This window comes from Ctenocephalides felis, unplaced genomic scaffold (genome assembly GCF_003426905.1).
Source record: "Ctenocephalides felis isolate EL2017-DRISC unplaced genomic scaffold, ASM342690v1 CF-g0.4_SCAFFOLD_01886, whole genome shotgun sequence".
Taxonomy (NCBI): Eukaryota; Metazoa; Arthropoda; class Insecta; order Siphonaptera; family Pulicidae; genus Ctenocephalides; species Ctenocephalides felis.
Window position 1 is genome coordinate 167,988,721 of NW_020538040.1, and position 22,438 is coordinate 168,011,158.

The 22,438-nt window shown below is 29.8% G+C and overlaps 1 protein-coding gene across 1 annotated transcript in view; it reads right to left on the reverse strand.

The window, feature by feature from the left end:
- Window positions 1-22,438, reverse strand: part of LOC113378463 (monocarboxylate transporter 14-like) — a 244,930-nt gene that overhangs the window by 16,983 nt on the left and 205,509 nt on the right. The window contains exon 2 of the mRNA XM_026618996.1: window positions 1,482-1,770. Coding sequence (XP_026474781.1) covers window positions 1,482-1,770 — 289 coding nt within the window. The remainder of the gene's footprint in view (window positions 1-1,481; window positions 1,771-22,438) is intronic.

Consider the following 22,438-nt stretch of genomic DNA (forward strand, 5'->3'; position numbering starts at 1 on the left):
TAGACATAAATGTTGGAGCCATAGTTTTGCTGGTTTTTCCCAATGTGATTGACCCCCACATGCCGCATTCAAATCAATATGCAAACATATTATGACTAATGCGTGCCAACACTTTGATAGTATCCCACAAATCACTTTTAATTAATTTTCTTTAGAATGCCAATTTTCTTTAATATTGGACAGAAATGTGAGGAACAATTCAATAATATTGTTACAAGTCTTGTGTTCTTGAAAGCGGATAAAATTTCTGATTTGAAATGGAAACAGGTACGGATTCTTGATAGATGAAATAAAATTGATTTGTCTAAGAAAATAAGAACAAGTATAATATATCACTTAATCCATTCAATGTTATTGAAGTGATAAAGACACACCATATAAAAATTAGTTTCTTTACAATAATCAAGCTGCTTTAATCCTTTCGCAACGGGAATGTTTTCTGCAGAAATGACCCTGCTGTACGAGACGCCGCCCAAGTATTTATTACACAAAATATTTTAAAATTTTCCAATCATTATAAAAATATAGTTAAAAACTAGAAAATAACACTTCTGAAAAACTAAAAACCACAATAAAAATTACAATTTTCAATTATTTCGATACACTGTATGTCGGCTATAGGCGTACGCATAGGTTGTCAAGAAAAATGGTTAAATGGTTAAATTTATATCTCCTATTCTAATTCATTTTACAAGGAGTAGGATATTTCAAATATAATCATGTTACATACATAATTGTGACATTTCACAGAATCACATGACTCGGCTTAAAGAGCACATACTTCTCAGGTAAAAAAATGGCTAAATAACCTTAAAATTAATGATAGGTAGATCTGGAAAAAATCTTAAAATTTTTGGGCCGGTTCTGCCACACAACAGACCAATGGTATGGCAAGGCCATGTTACGCTCCAACTTCCATATATTACGCTACTGAATCATATTGTCAAAATGTCATGTATTTGCTGTGTATTCAGGCGTTTTACACATAAACTGGAATATCACTTGTTTGTTATGAAGCTGGGTCAGAAAGATCTTGTTATCTAAGATTGTTTTTTGATATTTGTGCGGTTTCTAGGTTACGTTTTCTATCTGACATTCAGAAAAGCGCCTGACTGCACAGCTACCACATGGCTTTTGTCAATAATTAGTATAGAAAGTTCTTCATAACATAGCCTTGCAATAACATTGGTCTGTTGTGCGGCAGAATCGGTCTATTAATGTTACTTTTACTCACTTTTTTATTATATAGTAATTTTTACACCTGTCCTGAAACACAAGGACAACAAGTAAAACTGTAGAAAAAAATGACTTTAAAATACAAAATCTTCTGACCACTATCAGAGATTTTGAAAATTGGCATGATTTAATGTAATATGAATTTCTTGTTTAATCTTGCCCTGGTGACATAGTTCTTTGGCAAGTGAGTTTAGATGATCCTCGAAGATCATCCAAATGATTTGCAACTATTATGTTAAACTCACCAGCACTCAGGTACATTCCAGACAGAAGACTGCCAACCCATGCAACCTTTCCTTTGCCTTCTCCGAAATACAGAACGAATTCGCCAAGAAAAACGCCGAATGTGTAAGCGATGCCATCTACGATCATGTTGCACATAAATGAGGCGAAAACGACAACCCAACCGTAACCTCCGTCAGGCGGAGGCGGCACGTCGTGGTACTCGCAGTACGACATCGATTCCTCTTCGGCGCATTGCATCGCCTCCGCGGTCAGCCGAGCCGCTTCTTCGCATGCTACTTCGCTATCCGTCTGGAAAAAGAGAATATATTCGTTAATAATTTGGTTTGATAGAAAAATTTATTTTAAAAAACTGAAAGTTTAGAAAACTAACTTAGAAATAACAATACACCTTACAAAACATTTAAATAACCTATACTTGAAAATTATATTCAGGTATCATAAACTAAATACAGAGCTCAAGAGCAAAAAAACTACAAACAAAAAAAGCTTTTGGTATGAATATTGATACATTTCCATTTATCTCCTGATATCCTGATATCGACAAAGAATTATGGTGATGGTTGGTTACACATCTTTTGCCTTCTACTTTGAAATAGTATCATCAAAATATCTATACTTTGCTTGTTTTGGAGATTTGGTGATAGTGGGACTTTTTACACATGGATCTTTAAGACCTGCTCTACCTTATTTATCATACAAATCATATATGAAACTTCCATTAATTAACTAAACTCCTAAACTTGGATCAAAGACTATATTCTGTTCCCATAATCTATGGATGGTAATTTGTATTTTTTTAAACTAAGAGTTGGTAATTAAGTCATAAGCAAAGTAAAATCGTTTACCTCCTGATATCGATTTCCAAAAATTAAGATGATGGTTGGTTACCCATCTTTTGCCTTCTACTTTAAAATAGTATCATAAAAAATATCTATACTTTGCTTATTTTGGAGATTTGGTGATGGTGGGACTTTTTACACATTGATCTTTAAGACCTGCTCTACCTTATTTAACATACAAATCATACTTGAAATTTCCATTAATTGACTAAACTCCTAAACTTAGATCACAGACTATTCTGTTCTCATAATCTATGGATGATAATTGGTAATTTTTCAAACAAAAATCTTGTAATTAAGTCATAAGCAAAGTCAAATCGTTTATCTCCTGATATCGACTTCCAAAGATTAAGGTGATGATTGGTTACACATCTGTTGCATTCTACTTTAAAGTAGTATCATTAAAAATATCTGTACTTTGCTTTTTTTGAGATATTGATGGGACTTTAAACAGATCTTTAAGGCCTGCACTACCTTATTTATCACAAAAATCATACTTTAAACTTCCATTAATTAACTGAACTCCTGAAATGAGATATGTTCCCATAATCTATGGATAATAATTGGTATTTCAACGATCCTGCACTAGAATGTCAATACAAATGAAATACTTACAATTTTTATGTCTAGCGAATTTTTTTAATATTATTTTGTTCTAGCAAATATCAATTGTTATATACAGATTAATAGATAATTTTATTAGCTTTTTAATGATATAATAACATTTGTATGCATTAAAACAATTTTTTAATGAAATAACACAAAACTAAAAAAGTGTCACCAACGTTCTTATTAACTGCACCAGAATGTCAATACAGATGAAATTTATACAATTTTTATGTTTAGAGATATTTTTAAATATTATTTTGTTCTAATAAATATCAATTGTTATATACAGATTTATAGATAATTTTATTAGCTTTCTAATGACATAATAAAATTTGTATGCATTCAAACAAATTTTTCCTAAAATAACACAAAACTAAAAAAAGTGCCACCAACGTATTGAGTTGACTAATCAGCACGTCTACCCATCAATAGGAATCGAATATCTTTTGAATCAATCAAATCGGTTAATCCGTGCTCCCGAAATCGTCTTTTCTAAAGTGGAAAAATTGTATCCACACTGTATCTATTTACTCAAAAGTAAGCCAAAATGTTCAGAAGGCTTTGAACCGTAAAGATATGCAATAATTTTAATTTTCTATTTTTTTTGCGATTACTATAACTTACCCTACGGGAAGTTAATAATTTGGCATTTTTAATATAAAAATTCGAAATATTTTATTATTTTATGAATAAAAATAATCGAAGTGGCTGCAAGTGTGCAAAGCTCACGCTCAAAAATTTTAATTAATGGGAAAGGTATAATAGGTTCGCATCATATGATGGTTTATAAAACAGAATTTACAACCGCAATTCGTGCCGGATTATAAATGTATGCTAAACAATATAAAAAATTCCATAACAAAATTGAACATTTATAAGTCGATATGTTTATATTATTAAAAAAGTGTTTCTGGACCACGTGAGAACATTTTTGGAGATGCCAAGATTTGAATTACTGTTATGCGAATTAAATATAAATGAAATACGCTAGCAGGCGTTTGTATATACATCATGGAGTATTTCATAATCTATAACATAAATTTCGTTGTTATTTCATAGGCGTGTAATAGTAAGCGTAGATAAATAATGGAGCAAAATGTTGTACACAATCGGAAATTATCAAGAAGTCACATAGTATGCACATACATGTAATGCTATATTTTGTCGGTTTAATATTTCACTTATGATAATTCTGCATTTTATAATTGTTATTGTTTTATTATTCGCCCGACCGTCCATCTATATCCTGACAACGAGTTTCCAAAACATTTCCTTACAAAAGTACAGATGAAAATTTAAATAATTTGCTAAAATCCACTCGAGAAAATTGCTAGTATCCCGTAACATAAATTAGTTCAAAGTTGATTTTAACCTCAGGTGCGGTCAGTTATAGAAATCGCAAAAAAAAATTGAAAATGATAATATTTGTATATATTTACGTTTCAAGCATTCTGAACATTTTGGCATACATCACAACGTATGTGTATGTGTATGATAAATATGTGTACGTTTATGTATGTGTGTGTGCGCGCGTATGTACGTGCGGATACAATTTTTAACTTCCCATAGGGCAAGTTATAGTAATCGCAAAAAAATCGAAATCGAAAATTTTTATATATCTTTACGTTTCAGAGGTTTCTGAATATTTTGGCATACCTCAGAAAAAATGGATGTATGTGTGTGTGTGTGTGCGTGTATGTATGTGCGGATACAACTTTTCGTTCAACATTTCGAGAGCACGGATCAACCGATTTGAATGATTTAAAAAACATTTGATTCTTTTTCGAAGACGCAAATTTTTGGCAAAAGGCAGGTCCATCCGTTTCAAAGATACGGGGCAAAAAGTGCCAAAAAGTCAAATCAGTTTGTGAGAAACCGAAGCGTCTGATATGAATGATTCAAAAAACATTTTACTTGTATTAACAAAATGAATAACTGATTAAATTTTTAGGAAGGCAGGTGGAGCGGTTTCGGAGATCCAATAACAATGTTTAACAAAATTCCATTTGGTGGTCAAATATGGTCATTACACATATGCACATCAAATTATCATATATTTATTGAGATTTTATTAACAAGTATAAATTTTGTTTACATTTCTATGGGTTCCGTACCAAGATTTATAATGTTTAACCGGAAGACTGAAGACTTTAAAAGATGTTCAAAAAAAATTTGAAATATTTTCAAAATTTTCAGAAAATGTTAAACAAAATCTAAAATTTTCAGAAATTTTCAAAATTATCAAAAAAAAAAAAAATTAAAATATATGAAAACTGAAAATATTTATAAATATATAAGACATTTAAATTTATAAATATATGAAAAATTTATTTTTTCAAAATTTTCGAAGAATTTAAAAAAGAAATTTTTAAAAAATATAATAAAGCTTTTTTTAGCAATTTGCCTTAAAGCACGATGCCGTGCACCACTAGTTTTATTCAACGTTTCGGGAATAAAAAATGTCGCACTTTTGAGTAAATTAATGACTAATCTTTTTCCAATTCAAACGCTCAATACTCATCAAAATTCACTAAAAACAATATGTTGGAAAATTCATCGGAAAACTGCGTGTTCTTTTAGAATACAATTAAATTTTTTTTTTTACCCGAATTTAATTTCGAGTTAGTATCTGCGCCTAATAAAATTTATATCATATATCATAAAATGAATTTTCATGTGTTGATAGTATTTAAGCACGAGATAACGTGCAACTAAATTATTAGGTGCAATTAACTCTTAATGGTGATAGGTTTTTTTTAATTTAATAAAAAGGTTTTTATTAAAATATCACTAAAATTATTTTTATATATCTAGCAATATTATTGATATTGCATATGATATCTAGCGATTGCAAAATAATATTTTAATAGTATAGCAAATATACTGAGTCTCAGGCGCATTATTGCAGCCTCTATTGAAGAATGCATTCGACATTCAAAATATAAATACATTAGCATAGATATTGAAAAAATATGTATTTTTCAAAGAAATTTATCATTCACACCTGTATTATGAAGTAAAGATTGAACAGAAATTTAAAAAATATTAATTTTATGTACAAAATGACTTCACGTTTTCCACTCATAGTACTGACAATCAAATTAGTGAAGCACAATCAATACATAAAACAAATTGCGGACATCTCAATTGTGAAAATATCTTTGATATATAAAAAATCCACTATATTAACAATTCTTATCTCATATCTGTAATACTTAATCTGAATTCTTATGTTTAAATCTTCAAACCATTCATAATCATATAATCAATCATTATTTTCAATGATTTTTGTTTTGCATCTTCCATAAATCCTACTCTATCTATTTTCAAGGCTTTTTAAAAATCATTATATATATATATATATATATATATATATATAATTCTTGTATCACGTTGTTAGTCGCAATAGTTCTCCGGAACGGTTTGACCAATATTTATGAATTTTTATAATCATGTTCAGTATGACTCAAAATAGGACATCCATTTTTCAAACCCTTAAGTGATACGAGCCACCCTTAAGATTTTTCCAATTTCTTTTATTTTATTTTTTGTATAATTTGCAGATAAGACACCTACAGCCCTTAATTTTGACCCATCTAACCTCAGACTCATATTTTATAATAGTCATTTTAGTAATCAAATCATTTATCACCCCATTGGCAGCCAATCATTTTTTTCACTATATTTTAATCTTAGAAAAACTGTTTTTTCACTTTATTTTAAGCTTAAATTTTTGCTTCAAAAAGCAATTTATTTTTATCAAGGGTTTTCCAAACATAACATTTTTATTAAATTTACGATCAATTTTTTGTGTTTGAATTGTTTATAATGCGGAATTGAAAGTTATACACAAAAAGAAAAGCTTAAATTTTTGTTTCAAAAAACAATTAATTTTTATCAAGGGTTGTCTAAACTTAATATTTTATTTTTAATTTTGCGATCAATTTTTTGTGTTTGAATTGTTTTTATGCGGAATTGAAAGTTATACACAAAAAGAAAAGCCTAAATTTTTGGTTAAAAAAAATTAAGTTTTATCAAGGGTTGTCCAAAATTAACATTTTTTTTAAATTTTTAAATTAAAAATTTAAATTAATTTAAATTTCCACCCTTCTACCACAAATCCATATTTTATATTAGTCATTTTAGTAGCCCAATCATTTTTTATCTGGATCGATAACTGATCGAATATCGTCTTTATGTGAACATTTTGCACTGAATTTCGATCAACATTTTTCGGAGCACTTACAAAGGCTATCAATATACCCCAGGATGATGTGGCATGATTTGCAGTGGGTAAACCATCCATATAATTTGTTTTAGCTGTCCTTTCACTAATATATTACGTTCATAATAAGTTGTTTTTTATGCTAATAATTTTCTAGAAATATTTTTTATGGCTGAACGCTTATCGGGCCAGCTAGTATATATATATATATATATATAAATATATATATATATATATATATATATATATGTGTGTGTGTGTGTGTGTGTAAATAAAATTATTGGCTTACGTTTATCAATGAATGGCGATATTTTGAATTACCAAAGATCATTATAAATTCATAGATATGTGCCAACGTGATAAGCCAGAAAATTCTATACTTTTGTACAAGTGTGTGTCTTTATTAATGTGCATCTAATGAATTTACAAATCAGCCTGCGTTTTACACTTACGTCATTCAATAAATGCAAAACCTGTCGTGATCAATATTTACAGAGTAATAAATCAAAAATAAATACATTTCGATTGAAAGATTGCAGAGAACAAACTCCACAAATCACACCAAGTGGAAGAGTCAACAAGAGATTCAATCATTAATAAATATAAATAAAATTTATTTCAGAAGGGTAAAATATAGATGCAGTTTTAGACATTCCCGTAATTAATTGAAATTACAAATTTTCTCGGTTTATTGAATAGGAAGTAATGTTTTCAAACCCATTTCTCTATTTTTATATCGTCACAATGGTGTTATTCTGGTTTTGCCTCGCCAAGAAGGAATGTCATGAAAAAGATTAGGTAAACCCTTTCACTTCATTTTTCGCGGAAGTGGCACTGCTGTACGAGCCGGGAAGCCGCCCAAGTATCTGTTATAAAACATATTTTAAGATTTTCAAATAATTTTTTCGTTTTCCGCAGAAGTGCCACTGCTGTACGAGCCAGGAAGCCGCCCAAGTATCTGTTATAAAACATATTTTAAGATTTTCAAATAATTTTTTCGTTTTCCGCAGAAGTGCCACTGCTGTACGAGCCAGGGAGCTGCCCAAGTATTTGTTACAGAACATATTTTAAGATTTTCAAATTATTTTTTTGTTTCCCGCAGAAGTGCCACTGCTGTACGAGCCAGGGAGCTGCCCAAGTATTTGTTACAGATTTAAGATTTTCAAATTATTGTCGTTAAAATATATTATTAAATTAAAACTTACACATCTATAAAATATTACAATAAAAAAACAAATTGGAAGTAATGATTTACGGATGTCCTCTAAAGGCGACACTCGTACACACAGGTTGTTATGCGGATGTCGCCAATAGGCAAAGGAGTTAATTGTGAAACAACTATCCTTATTATTAATAAATTATATTAGTTTTCTAGTCATAAAATTATAACTAATTTTTGTATTTTTAAATGAAGTTATGGTATATTTAGATAAAATAGATTACTAATATCGATTTTGCTTTCTTAGAAATCTAAATCTCGCATCATCAAGAAAACTTTAGAAAAATTTTAAGAAGCTTAATTATTTGACTATCACTGCATCAAATTAAAAATATATCATCAATATTAGAGAAATTCTAACACACCAAGTGGAAAAGTCAACAAGAGATCCAATCATTAATAAATATAAATAAAATGTATTTCAGAAGTATCCACGTGGTATAATAGAGATACAGTTTTAGACATTTCCGTAATTAATTGAAATTACAAATTTTCTCGGTTTATTGAATAGGAAGTAATGTTTTCAAACCCATTTCTCTATTTTTATATCGTGACAATGGTGTTATTGTGGTTTTGCCTCGCCAAGAAGGTATGTCATGCTCGTACTCTATATCGATCGCCTAATAACTAGTCATTTTTGTAAAGAGAGTTTCTTGGAATAAATATGCAGTCTCTAAATTGCAACCATACTTTCCGTGTTGATTCTCAAATTAGAACTATTAGATTAAAATCTAAAATCGATTAGTGGAGGAGAAAATGAATTGGACAAGTGCCCAAACTTATTAGGAAATTTTCGAATTGTCCGAGATCTAAAATGTTGTTGTTGACCAAATATTTACCGTACACAATTGGATAGCTGAAATCATCTCTATTTAAAAGCGATAAAATATATGTTTATAATATAGTTAAGATAAATTATGACTTACCATGTTTTATTGACAAGTTATTAAAAAAACAAATGCAATCATAAATCGAAAAACTAGTAAGATCGATTTTATGATGTATTATAAGGCGATCATCCATAGACCTTATATTTATGGACTGCTAGTCGAGCGCAAAATAAATGCTCAAACATAGAAGGATATATGACGTCACATGTCTGAGCGAACATTGCCGACGACAATCGCGGACTATCCCGATTGATTAAATGTCATATGTCATATATTTTATTTTAATAATTTAATGGCAATTGTGATGGCTGATAATTTTGTAAGAAATGATATTAATATTTTCTCTATTATAAGGCCTATGTTGGCACGGAGCATATGGCATATGACATTTGATCAATCGGGAGAGTCCGCGATTGTCGTCGGCAACGTTCGCTCAGACATGTGACGTCACATACCCTTCGATAACTCAGGCTGTTGGGTTATAATTTAACCCTGATAGCTGTGGACTGTATTAAACACTGATTTGTTTTGTATTTGCATGTATTTGTTGCAGTTCTCATTACAATCACTAGTTTGTTACTAAGTTATAATGAAAGAAGATATATTTATTTATTATTTATTAAACATGATGTTTCGCAGACTTTACTTTTAGAAGTGCACAATTAGTTCCATTAAACTCTCTGCTACACCCCCTCTACCAGGAGTAGCAACCATCCCGTGTAAAAGCTCAATGCCATGAAGATTGTCACCTTCATGGCCAATATAATAAACCAAAAATACGGGAATCATCCTTTTTTAATATTTTTATATTAAACAAATATTTTTATTTATTTTAAATTAATCCATTTGTTTTAATCAGCATTACTGACAATAGAAATTGTAATACAATAAATGTACTTACAGAAAGAAACACACTGTAAGCTTTAAGTATTGCGCGCGGTCTATTTTTCAAAACTTTGATTAATTTTTATAATTAAACCACTTCTCGCAAGCCTATAATATTTGAAGGTGTTGTTTTTGACTATCAACTCTATCACCATGCAAAGTTTCATCAAAATTCCAGAAGAGTAAACCTGAAGTTCTCCTTGTGAGTATAAGTAGAAACTCAGATTCAATGTTTTTGTATCATTTTAAACTATGTTGGAAATTTATAAGTGGGCCATTTTCAAATTTGTTTTTCAAAAATTCGGGCCAATTTTTGATCTAACTAGAAGAATCTGGTTTGCAAGGCCATATTTCGGGACTCTCCTGGCCAATCCGCGACACGTATAGTTGTCTTATGTTTCATAATATCATAGTAAAATTTAGTTTCAATTACTACCAGTTATTATATCAAGGTTTAAATTTTATTAGTTTATATAAAATATGTCTTTTGCTAATATATCTGGTGAAGAAAATTTCATCTATCCCTCTAGCGATATCGTTCTACTACGCCTAATTATTTACCATTGACATGATTTTTCATTTTCCTCGCCTGCTTCCAATCCTAATTCAATTCGAGACCTATTGATTTTTAATCAGAAACGAAACACAGTGGCTTTAATATTGACTTTTATAAAAAAAAATAACGTTCTTACTATAGTTTGATTGTGCTTGTTGACCTTGGCCACTTCTAAGCCACGAGAGATGGCTTGGTAAATCGAATTGATACAATAATACGCAAATACTCGCGACTTCGATTGGCATATTATATAAAGTCCAATTGGGATTTGTTTGCATTACGAAGAAAACTTTCTGAAAATTCTGAGAAGCTTATAAAGAAAGCGAGTTGCCTAACATGCGTATATTCAATAATATCATATATATTTTATTTAGAGTAGTGTATTTATTTATTTAGATGTATACAATATAAGCACACAAAAGTACCTATCATACGCATTTACATTTCTCCAGGGGTTAATACATTTAAAATAACTTACCCTACGGGAAGTTAATAATAAATTGTTCGAGATTAAGTAAACCGTCTAACGGATAAACATTGGTACGGAACCCATAGGAATGTAAACAAAATTTATACTCTATAAAATATCTGATAATTTGATGTGCATATGTCTAATGATCATTTTTGACCGCCAGGTGGCATTTTTTTTACTTTTTTTACTAGATCTCCAAAACCGCCTTCATGAAAATTTGATCGGTTCTTCATCTTGTTAATACACTTTTTGAATTATTCAAATCGGACGCTCCGTTCTCTTAAAAACTGAGTTATCGTTTTTGGCACTTTTTGCCCAATATCTTCGGAACGGCTAGACCTGTCTTTGCCAAAAACTAATCAGCACGTCTCGTTATCAATACAAATCGAATGCTTTTTGAATTATTCAAATCGCTTCATCCGTGTTCCCGAAATCGTCGGCGAAAGTTTGTATCCGCACACATATGCACACACGCACGCACACACACACATACACGCACACACACACATACACATACACATACATCAATTTTTTCTAAGGTATGCCAAAATATTCAGAAACCTCTGAAACGTAAAGATATATAAAAATTTTCATTTTCGATTTTTTTGCGATTACTATAACTTTCCCTACGGGAAGTTAAAAAGAACCAATTAAAATTAATAATTTACGTATGTCCTCTAAAGTCTTATGTTATTTAATGGAAGTATGAACATGTAACATCATTTTCACTAATGAAATCTCCGACATTCTGTCTCCTTACGCATTTATCTACTTAACGTAATGAAATATCAAATATCTTATTTAATGTGCTTTTTATTGTTGTACGGGAAACACAGGCCACAATTATGGCGAACAAAGCTATTCTATACAGAATAAAACGCACACTCACATTTATTATTTTAGGCTTCTAACCTAGAGAATAAATGTTATTTTTATACGTTGAAAATGCTAAGAAAAATAGAGTAATTCAAGCTTTAGATCTAACTTATTTTAATTGAGATTTCCAAGTTGCCAATTAATTATTATTGCTCTCTCATGTGCAATAATTGAAAGTTTTCCTTTGCGCTTGACATTTGATTGAAAATAAATTTAGAGTTTAGATTGGAACGCTGCATGGTGATTATAACGTTTCACTGTTTTTCCTTTCAAAGTTATTTAGTTTAATTATTATTTTTTAACAGCAATCAGAACTACGTGTTCTATGAACTGTGTTTCCTATCACACATACTAATCATTATTCTCGAGAAGCAACCCAGCGGTCAACCGTTCTTCTTTTTGAATTAGGTATGTATAGTTATTAGTGTTGGCGTATATATGTTGCAACAATGCCCATAAAAATTAATTTCCACTTGATATTTTTTACATTTCAGATATATAACTCAAAGTAAAAATTTGATATCATACTGCTTGATATCGAGCTGGCCAAAGTTGGGACTAGTCAGTTCTAGCCCACGTTCTTAAACATCACGCCACGATGGGCTCTAATTTTTAGAATTTCATTATTTAAAGTGTAGTAAAAAAAATATTATATAAAAAACCATTACAAGGTGTAATTTATTACATTCCATTATTTAAGGTCTAGTATAAAGAAATTTATTATTAGGATTAGTATATATAAATCCATTACAAGATGTATTAAAAAGAAATTCATTATTTGAGGCGTATTAAATAGAAATATGTAGTAAAAACAAATCCATTGTAAGGTGTAGTGAACAGAATTCTATTATTATACTAAATAATTAGGTTTTCTTCTTGATACATTTACAATTTGCTCCATCAAATATAGTATTTGTACTAATATATATACTATTATATATTTTATACTTAAACATTTCGAGTTATTACATATGCGCTGCGATTTTTGATCTGTAAAACATTGTTCGTGAAATTTTTTTGTTAAACGTTTAATTGTTCTAATAAATAAGCAAACATAGCAGGTCCGAGGTCTACACATGTAGTTTGACTAATTTGTTAATATAAGATGAATTTACATCACCTGCAATTCAAACAACGGATTTAATAAAAATAAGTAGAGTGATACATATGAGTGATAGGAAAAGTTTAGAATCTAATTGGCTCGTTAAACATAAATTTCTCTTTTATTTTGCCAATGAAAATCTCTTCATAGCAACAATGGTACTATTTATATAATAAATATTTTTGCAAGTCTTAACCGTATTGTTGAGGCTTATGATGTAAGACTGAATGACACGACAAAAAGCGAATTGTCGTACACAACGGTCTTATATGGTTCAAGATGAACATATAATAAATCGTTCGTTATTTACTAGCTAATCCGCAAATATAATAAAAGATCGAAAGAAATAATGTGGTAACATGAAACATAATATTATTATTATAAGATACATATTATAGTATTACTGAATAGGGTGGAGCGGGGCTTGAAGATCCGCGAGTAGAAAGATGCACCATCAACTTCTCAAAAGCAAGTGAAGTTAGAATTTTTTTAACAACGATATTTGAAAGTACAAGGCAAAAGATGTATATCCAGCCATCACCTTGATTCTTACGACATCACTATCTGGAGATAAACGGCCTTGTTTGAAAATCCATAACAAAAGTATCTATCGTTGTTTCTTTTGGTTGTGAGTACTGTTATTTAGTTTACGAGGCCTTAATATAAAGTTTAAGTATACGTTGTTTGATTCGTTTATAAGATGTATTGTTTATAAGATGTTAAGTTAGATTCAACAGTTTTTTCATATAACCTCTATAATAGCTTACATGTGGATGAGAAATAAAGGACCAACTGAATCTTTCCCCAGGCAAATGTATAAACAATAAAAAATAGTAAATAAAAATGTAAATTTAGCTTGGAAAAAGCAATTTCACAAGAATAAGTTAAATAAATAATTATTCCAACTTTGCTGATGTTTCTGACGAAACACCAGATCAAGGTTATATACAGTGTTATCTCTGTAAAAAATGTACCATTTTGCATTGATTGAATAATGTAGCTATTATTTCGTAAAATCCCATTAAACTTAAAAATAAACCATTGGTCCTGTTTGCTCCCTGGACGTGGGGTAAAAAGGACCAGGTGACAAATTGTTGAAAAATAGCAAATAAAAAAACATATTTTCTACAATGATGAATTAGCTGGTAGTTTTACTAAACATAGTCAGATATTTGTTTGTGTGATATGTGTTATTTGTTGTTATATAATTGGTTTGATTTTCACAATATAATTGATGGAAGTCAAATTGGACCTTTGTGCCCCGCCCTATAAAAATGTACTCAAAGATTCCATTTGTATTCACTAAAGTTCAACTAGAAGGCGGAAAACCTTGTTACCTATTCCAACTTGTACCATGTGTATATATTATATAGAGGGTTGACCTTAATATGGGCATTTTCGAATTTCTTTGCTGCCAAGGGCTCAAATGCTTCCAAATAAATAAAAAAAATCTGTGAAAGTTTTAGCTCTTTAAATTAACATTTAAATAGTCCGCAATTCAATTACAAGTCTACTATCACAGATGGCGCAAGAATTTACGTAATGACATACGATAATAATAAATATAGAAAACTTTTAATTGAAATTCGGACTATCTAAATGTTAATATTAAGAGCTAAAACTTTTAGATGTCCATATCAAGGACCACCCTAGTTATATATATATATATATATATATATATATATATATATATATATAAATTGAATTAGAAATGTACTCAAAGATTCCATTTGTATTTACTAAAGTTCAACTAGAAGGCCAAAAAAAATTGATTCCTATTCCGACGTCCAACTTATGCCATGTATATATATATATAATATATATATTATATATATATATATATATATATATATATATATATACATATATAATACGTGCGCCTACAGTACAGCTCATAGTAAGTAGAGATGTACGATAGCAAACTTACCTGAAAAAAAATCCTCTAATTTTTAATAATTCCAGAAATGAGCAGAAAACTACATACTTCAACTAAATCTACATTCCTGCATTAACTTCTAATAAAAATTTTGATTTCTTAGACCAAATTTTTAAATTTTAGTAAATATCTCTAAATTTCAAAATTGTATACGGTTGTATCAACATTTGTGCAGAAATCCATTATAATATAATACAGCATCGCTTATGCATATGTCAAATAAACTGATTTGTTATGAAAACATATGCTGAATACCAATTATACAAAATTACTATTGTTGACATTTGTAAATATTGGCAGCAGTAATTAAGAACATTAACTTTGTGAACTAGCTAAATAGAAAATCACAATAAGGACTAATGAAATTAATACCAGCACGCAAACTATTCGGAAATACTATATTCTAAGTTCCAAGATAATCAAAAAAAATGTACTGAAACCCATGATTTATAAAGTTTCAACTAATTGGATTCAAGATTTACACTTTGTGGTTTGGTATTATAGTAATATGAATGTTATGCATCTCTTTGTTAAATGACTGTGACTGTCTGTATAAACTGGTAGTTCTTATATAATGAGAAACATATATATATATATATATATATATATATATATATATATATATATATACACTATCCAGAATTATATATCGTATAGCATATTTAATTACATTACTCCTTATACAACTATTTCTGCATATTTTATCGATACTAATATCAAATCAATAATATTTGCATATTGTAAGAAGTTGCCTTTGCTATCGAAATTTTATTTTTCTCAGCTGAAACCATTTATTTATTTTATTTATTTCGCTCGCGACAAGAGTACATTATAACAAGCAAAACGCGGTTGCGTAATATTGCACAAAAAGCTCGGGTAACTGGCAATCACAACTTTATGCAAACTGCATTACTATGTAATCCAATGTATTGCATAAAACAGGTGCGCAAAATCACGGATATACGATCTTAAAATAAAACTGACCTTAAACGCTAAGAGATACGAGAATCACACAAAAATGCGGTCAGATAAAAAATGATCATTGTATTGTCAAATGATCAACTTGGATTGCGAAAGGAGAAGACTCAGGCGCAGCAAAAATAAAATTATCTTAAATTTCAACAATTTTGACGAATTTGATCATAATGAGGTTCTGAGATTTTTTTTTCGTATAGCCATAAAAATATATTAAGAACATAAGAATTGCACTTGGTTGCATAATGTAAATTTATGCATAAAGATGCGCAATTGGTATTTCTAGTTTAAATGAATATAATTAAGCAATTTAAAAAGAATTATGTATTAATAGCAATAATAAGACATAAAACTTACACATCTGGTGGAAATGTGTGTGGCCAACCAAAACTGCAGATAATTGATTAAAATAGTTTAAAATTTCATATAAGGTCGTCCAGAATAAAATCAAAAAACTTGATTTGCCGCATGAAAGCTGAATAAAAAAACAGTTTTTAAATTAAATTTTTATTAAAGAATGTTATTTTATTTATTGTAACTGCAATCAAAACTTAACGAGTCCTATGTTGACTTCTTTTAATGGCGTGGCCTTTATTGATAGATGGCAACTCAAATGGTTGTCCTATCTCTGTGATGAAATTGTTATTATTGCAATTGCGTGATAATGTAATGATGATTTTTTATTGATGCAGCAATTCCGAGTAAGAGCTATTTTCACCTGAAGATATTGCTGAATATATTTCCAAGTAGAACTGAATCACTACTGCTTGATATCAGGCTGTCCAAGGCAGATATCGAGCCTGAAACTTCTAATTGAAAGCTCACGTTTCTAAATACTAATCCACAAAGCAGCCCATCACAGAAGATCTAATGTTACAAAAATCAACGCAGATATACAATAATCATTTACAAATGCCTAGATATATCAATGAATAATAACAGATTTAGTAGAAAACATTAAAACTATGTAACAAAATTATTTAATTAAATAAGATGTATGTATATACATATAGGCGAAAAGATTGATAATAATGAAAACTCTATGAACAGAGTTCATAAAAGGATAAAAAGCAAGATAGAATATCCTACTCCTGACGACCACTAACTGCGAAAAATTTTCATTATTAAATTGTGTTTATGCTATATAAAAAGTCAACTTATTTAGCATTAAAAACAAATAGATTCAGTAATTAAAACAACTTTTTGCTAAAAACTGTTCATCTCGACTGGACCTGAATCATACAACTCGGTTTAGATCCCGCTTCGAGCAGCCTGTTGTCAAGCAGTAGTGACAACAGTTTTCACTTGGAAATATAGATAGCAATATATTTCGAAGTAAAATAGATAAATAAAATCTATAAATATTCGGCCTGTTTCAGAAATTGTAATAAGTTGGTATTAGTATTTTACCTTGAGGCAAGTTACATATTTATTTATTTATTTATTTATTTATTCATAAGCATAAACTTCCCGATATGTGTAAATAATCGACTTAATGAATTAATTTAGTAAAAGATTAGTAAAAGTATTCCGAGTGGATTTATTACACATAATTGCAAACGAACGAACACGTTAACTCAGAGTATTTTCTAAAAGCAAATTTTCAAAAATCAATAATTTTTATAATGGAACCAGTTTCCCTAGGACTTTAAAAGTCTAATATGTTCATTAAGGCCTCTATCGTTATACCAAATAAATCCTCTAATTTTAATTTCAACAAACATAAAAAAATCTACTAATTTTCTCAAACTTTAGTGAATTTTAAAAATCAAACTACTTGTCGTAAGGCCGTAATATTTCAGTAAGTTCTATAAGACCATGATATCTATCGCAAAAAAAATCCCTAAAAATCGGCTTAAATTTTTAGTCAAAAGTTAATTACAAGAAAACGGCTCGGTAGATTTTCACCTAAAACTAATCGAATCGAATCGAATCGAATCGAAATATCTTTCAAACAGTTTTTGATTTTATAAATTCGATTCGGTAGTATGAGCTATCTTTAGTATTAAGTCAAATCAGCTCAGCAGCTTTTAGGACCCTTAAGTCCTGATTGCTGTTCAAAAAATAATATTTATGAGAAAATCTTATCTCATTGCCGAATTTGGCCCTGGCGTCAATCCCGAGCGTAAATGATCTAATAACGATGAGTTAGTTAGTTAGTTAGTTCCGAGGAACGAGTTTGCATTAGTGATTTGATTGTGACGTCAGAGGAAATCCTAAAAAGTTAGCGAGGACGTGCGTTCTAGTGGAAGTAAATTGTTAAGACAGAAAACAGAAAACAGAAAACATCAGACGAGAAATGGAGAAAACAATCTACTTCTACCTAGCAACATCATATACGTATTCTATCTGGCACACGGCATACGGCACGAGGCACGAGGCAAATCTGATTGTATTTATTATATTATGACCTCAAGACCATCGAGAAGGATATCGGGAACTGGTTTCGTAGACATGCGCAATCCTAATTGATTGATTGAATGTTTGTTAAAATACAAATATTATACAAACTGTTGTCGGAAGTGGTTGGCTACTTTCACACGGAAACGTAAATTATTTGGATTTTTTTTATAAACACTAAGCCTCATTAAGGCATCTTACATTTCCATTAGATAGATAATATAAAGCTATCAAATTACTTTGGCAATGCTATCAGTAAGTAAGTAACAGTAAGACTGTCAAATTTCTTTTTGCAGTTTTTCGTGAAAGCTTCACATGTTATTATTTTTTTTTATTTATATTTATTTATATATACATTATTTTCATATCTCAGTCAGACAACAATAGCAATTTAAATTATTTATACAATTTTATATTTTATTCTCATGCGAAACTTTTCATTAAATTCTTCAAGTCAATTTGAGTATAAATAATAGATTTTTTTAACTTCCCGTAGGGCAAGTTATAGTAATCGCAAAAAATCGAAAATAAAAATTTTTATATATCTTTACGTTTCAAAACCTTCTGAACATTTTGGCATACCTTAGAAAAAATAGATGTATGTGTGTGTGTATGTGCGTGTATGTATGTATGTTCGGATACAAATTTTCGTCGACGATTTCGGGAACACGGATCAACCGATTTTAATAATTTAAAAAACATTCAATTCGTATTGATAAGAAGACGTGCTGATTAGTTTTTGGCGAAGGCAGGTCTAGCCGTTCCGAAGATACGGGGCAAAAAGTGCCGAAAATGGTAACTCAGTTTTTAAGAGAACGGAGCGTCCGATTTGAATAATTCAAAAAACATTTTACTTGTATTAACAAGATAAAGAATTGATCAAATTTTTATGAAAGCAGGTCTAGCGGTTTCGGAGATCTAATGAAAAAAGTAAAAAAAAATGCCATCTGGCGGTTAAAATAATCATTAGACATATGCACATCAAATTATCACATATTTTATAGAGATTTTAACATTTTTTCAAAAAAAATGTTTTTTTTCAGAAGTAATTTTTTGACAAATTTGTAGTTTCTCAAAAATCTAATTTTTTCGAAGTCAATTTTTTTCAAAAATGTTAATTGTTTTTACATATTATACCCAGCATACCCAGTTTGAAACTGAACATTTTGGCATACCTTAAAAAAAATAGATGTATGTGTGTGTGTATGCGGATACAAATTTTCGTCGACGATTTCGGTAACACACGTCAACCAATTTGAATAATTCAAAAAACATTCGATTCATATTGATAAGTAGACGTGCTGATTAGTTTTTGGCCGTTTTGGAGATACGGGGGGATTTCTAAAGCATTTCAAAGTATTAAAAAATTTAATTGTTCAAAAAGGTCAATTTTTTTTCAAAAAAATTAAAAATCCCAAAAATCGATTTTTTCAGATAAGAGTTCTAAAAGAAAATTGAATCATTTTTAAAAATATTAATTTTTGGTACGAGAAGTTCCAGCAATTTATAAACCTTTGCAATCAAATATTACAATATAATCATAGAACAAATGTTCTTTATACTGTTTTAGTATTGCGTATCCCACACCAGAGGGTCTACTGTTCCCAAGTTTATCGCTCGAATTGTTCGTAGGTCGTTGGTCTAGATACAGATCAAACTGATTCTACGATTGCTTGTCAAAAATTATCGAAATTACCAAGAATATAATATTTTTGCTATAAATTCAGATTTTTAATATAACCTACCACCTAAGTTGGATCTAGATGCACACGGTGAGCAAAACAAATTTGAAATCAGTTCAGTATATATATATATATATATATATATATATATATATATATATATATACCAGTATTATCTTCTTTCATAGTATAATATTCACAAAGTAAGTACCATTATTATCTTCTTTTGCTATTTACACATGTGTGGAAAGAGCTCCATGACTCCATGATGAGTTGTTCCTTATTAGTCATCTTGTAAATAGCATATGTTCAAACAGTAAACAAAAATATCATCGCATAAGATTTAAATTTGTCAAACCTATCAAAAGTACTGGTATGTAATAATTCAACTAGAATTTTACGACATTCTATAAATTATGCATGATTGCTGAGAACTGACCATAAAACACTGCAATGTCTTAACACAATTTTATTGATGTTTTTTATCGCTTGTTTTTAAGACGTAACACGCTTTACTCTCGTTGTTGCCTTAATTCTTAATTGTCGGCAATTAATATGACAGGCGTGGCATTCATTTTTAAATTATTACTTATAATTGTGTTTGTACGTGGTTTGTAAGAAAATCATCACAACAGCTCATAGGACCCATAAGTTCTGATCGCTGTTCAAATTAAAAAAAAAAAAATATTACTTAAGATCAAATTAAATAATTTGGCTTTCAGAATTTACGTGTTTTGATAATAATATAGAAGAAATGCTGATGGAAGTTTGGGGCTCACGCTCCAAGAATCTCGAAGAAGCCCTATTGGTATTTGTCTCTCATAAATTCACCTTTCCACAACATTTTACCACCCTTAACTAATAAAGATAAAGTTCTGTAACTTTTACGTGTCGTAAAATATAAGGCGATGGTCCTACTTATTTTAGATGGTAAAGGAAAATATTCGGTGGTATAAATATATAAGAATAAGCAAGGATGTATTTTATTTGGCTCCAATAAAAAAAGCTCAAGGGGGTATATTGTAGTCTAGTATGTACTCTAAAAATCGATGTGTAGAAGAGCATTTTTAAAAAATTCTATTTTACTACGACAATCCTCTTAGGTTTCCTTCCTCTACAAAGCTTTAAACGCGTTTTCCTCGAAATTGTCTTTTTTGATACGATACCCACGATTTCTCAACTTCCACTGCACCGATTTATTTGAAATTTTTACAGAGATTTCTTTATAGATTTTTCTTCAGTATTAACTATGCTTATTCCCGAATAACAATTTTTATTATATTTAAAAATTCTAGAAACCGCCAAAACTTAGAAAACTTCCAAAAAAGTTTTCTCTTTTTTGTGAAAGAAAATTTTTTTTACTTGTCCATAGTTCATTAGAATTGCGACGTTATTTTATTATAAGATTTGGAGGGCTAAAATCATGGGTCAGGCCAATTTTTTGAAACCCCCCGTTTCATCACCTTCTAAAATTAAAAAAATGTGTCAATTTTTAATTTTTATCTTTCTTTTATATTCTTAAAACATTAATTAACAACTCCTAAAAAAAAATAGTATAAATGTTGTTTGTCTTTTTTCATGTCCTTTCAAAAATAACATAAAATTCATGCAAATTGAATAATGGAAGATAAAAAATATAAAATATTTCTTCATTTGAAAATTTAGTTCTCTTGTGGAATAATAGTTAAAGCTATGGGATTTAAAGTTCCACGTTCCTCGGACAACCTGAAATCGAGCAGTGGTGACACAAAACATAGTAAACGTCCATTAATCACGTGAGGTTTTTAGGAGGAGGGGAGGAAGGGGTATAGTAAAATATCACGTGTATTTATGTTTTACTTGATTTTTTTTTAAAAATCCAAACATTAAAAAAAACAAAAATATTACAATTTTTCCACGTAACTAAAAATAGACGTGATGTTTGCTGGTTAGAAGGGGGGTAATGTTGAATATCACCACGTATCACAAAGGGGGAATAGGGGATCGAAAAATCCTTAAGTCGATTACGTGATTAATGGACGCCCCTTAATAGGTTCCTAAGTGAAAACAGTGCTTGGTGCACCATTTACCAAATTTGTCAGTATTACAGAAATTGTAAAAAATTCATCACATAGAGATGAGACAACCCTTAGGGTTACCATCGATAAAAAGCTACGGCGATCAAAAAGTCAGCACAGTGATTGATAAATAAAATTAATACTGTTTGCGCCAGAATCTTGTAGATGTCGCCAGATGATATTTGTAATAATCAGACAACACTTTATTCTCTGGCAATTCCTAAGGATTTTGG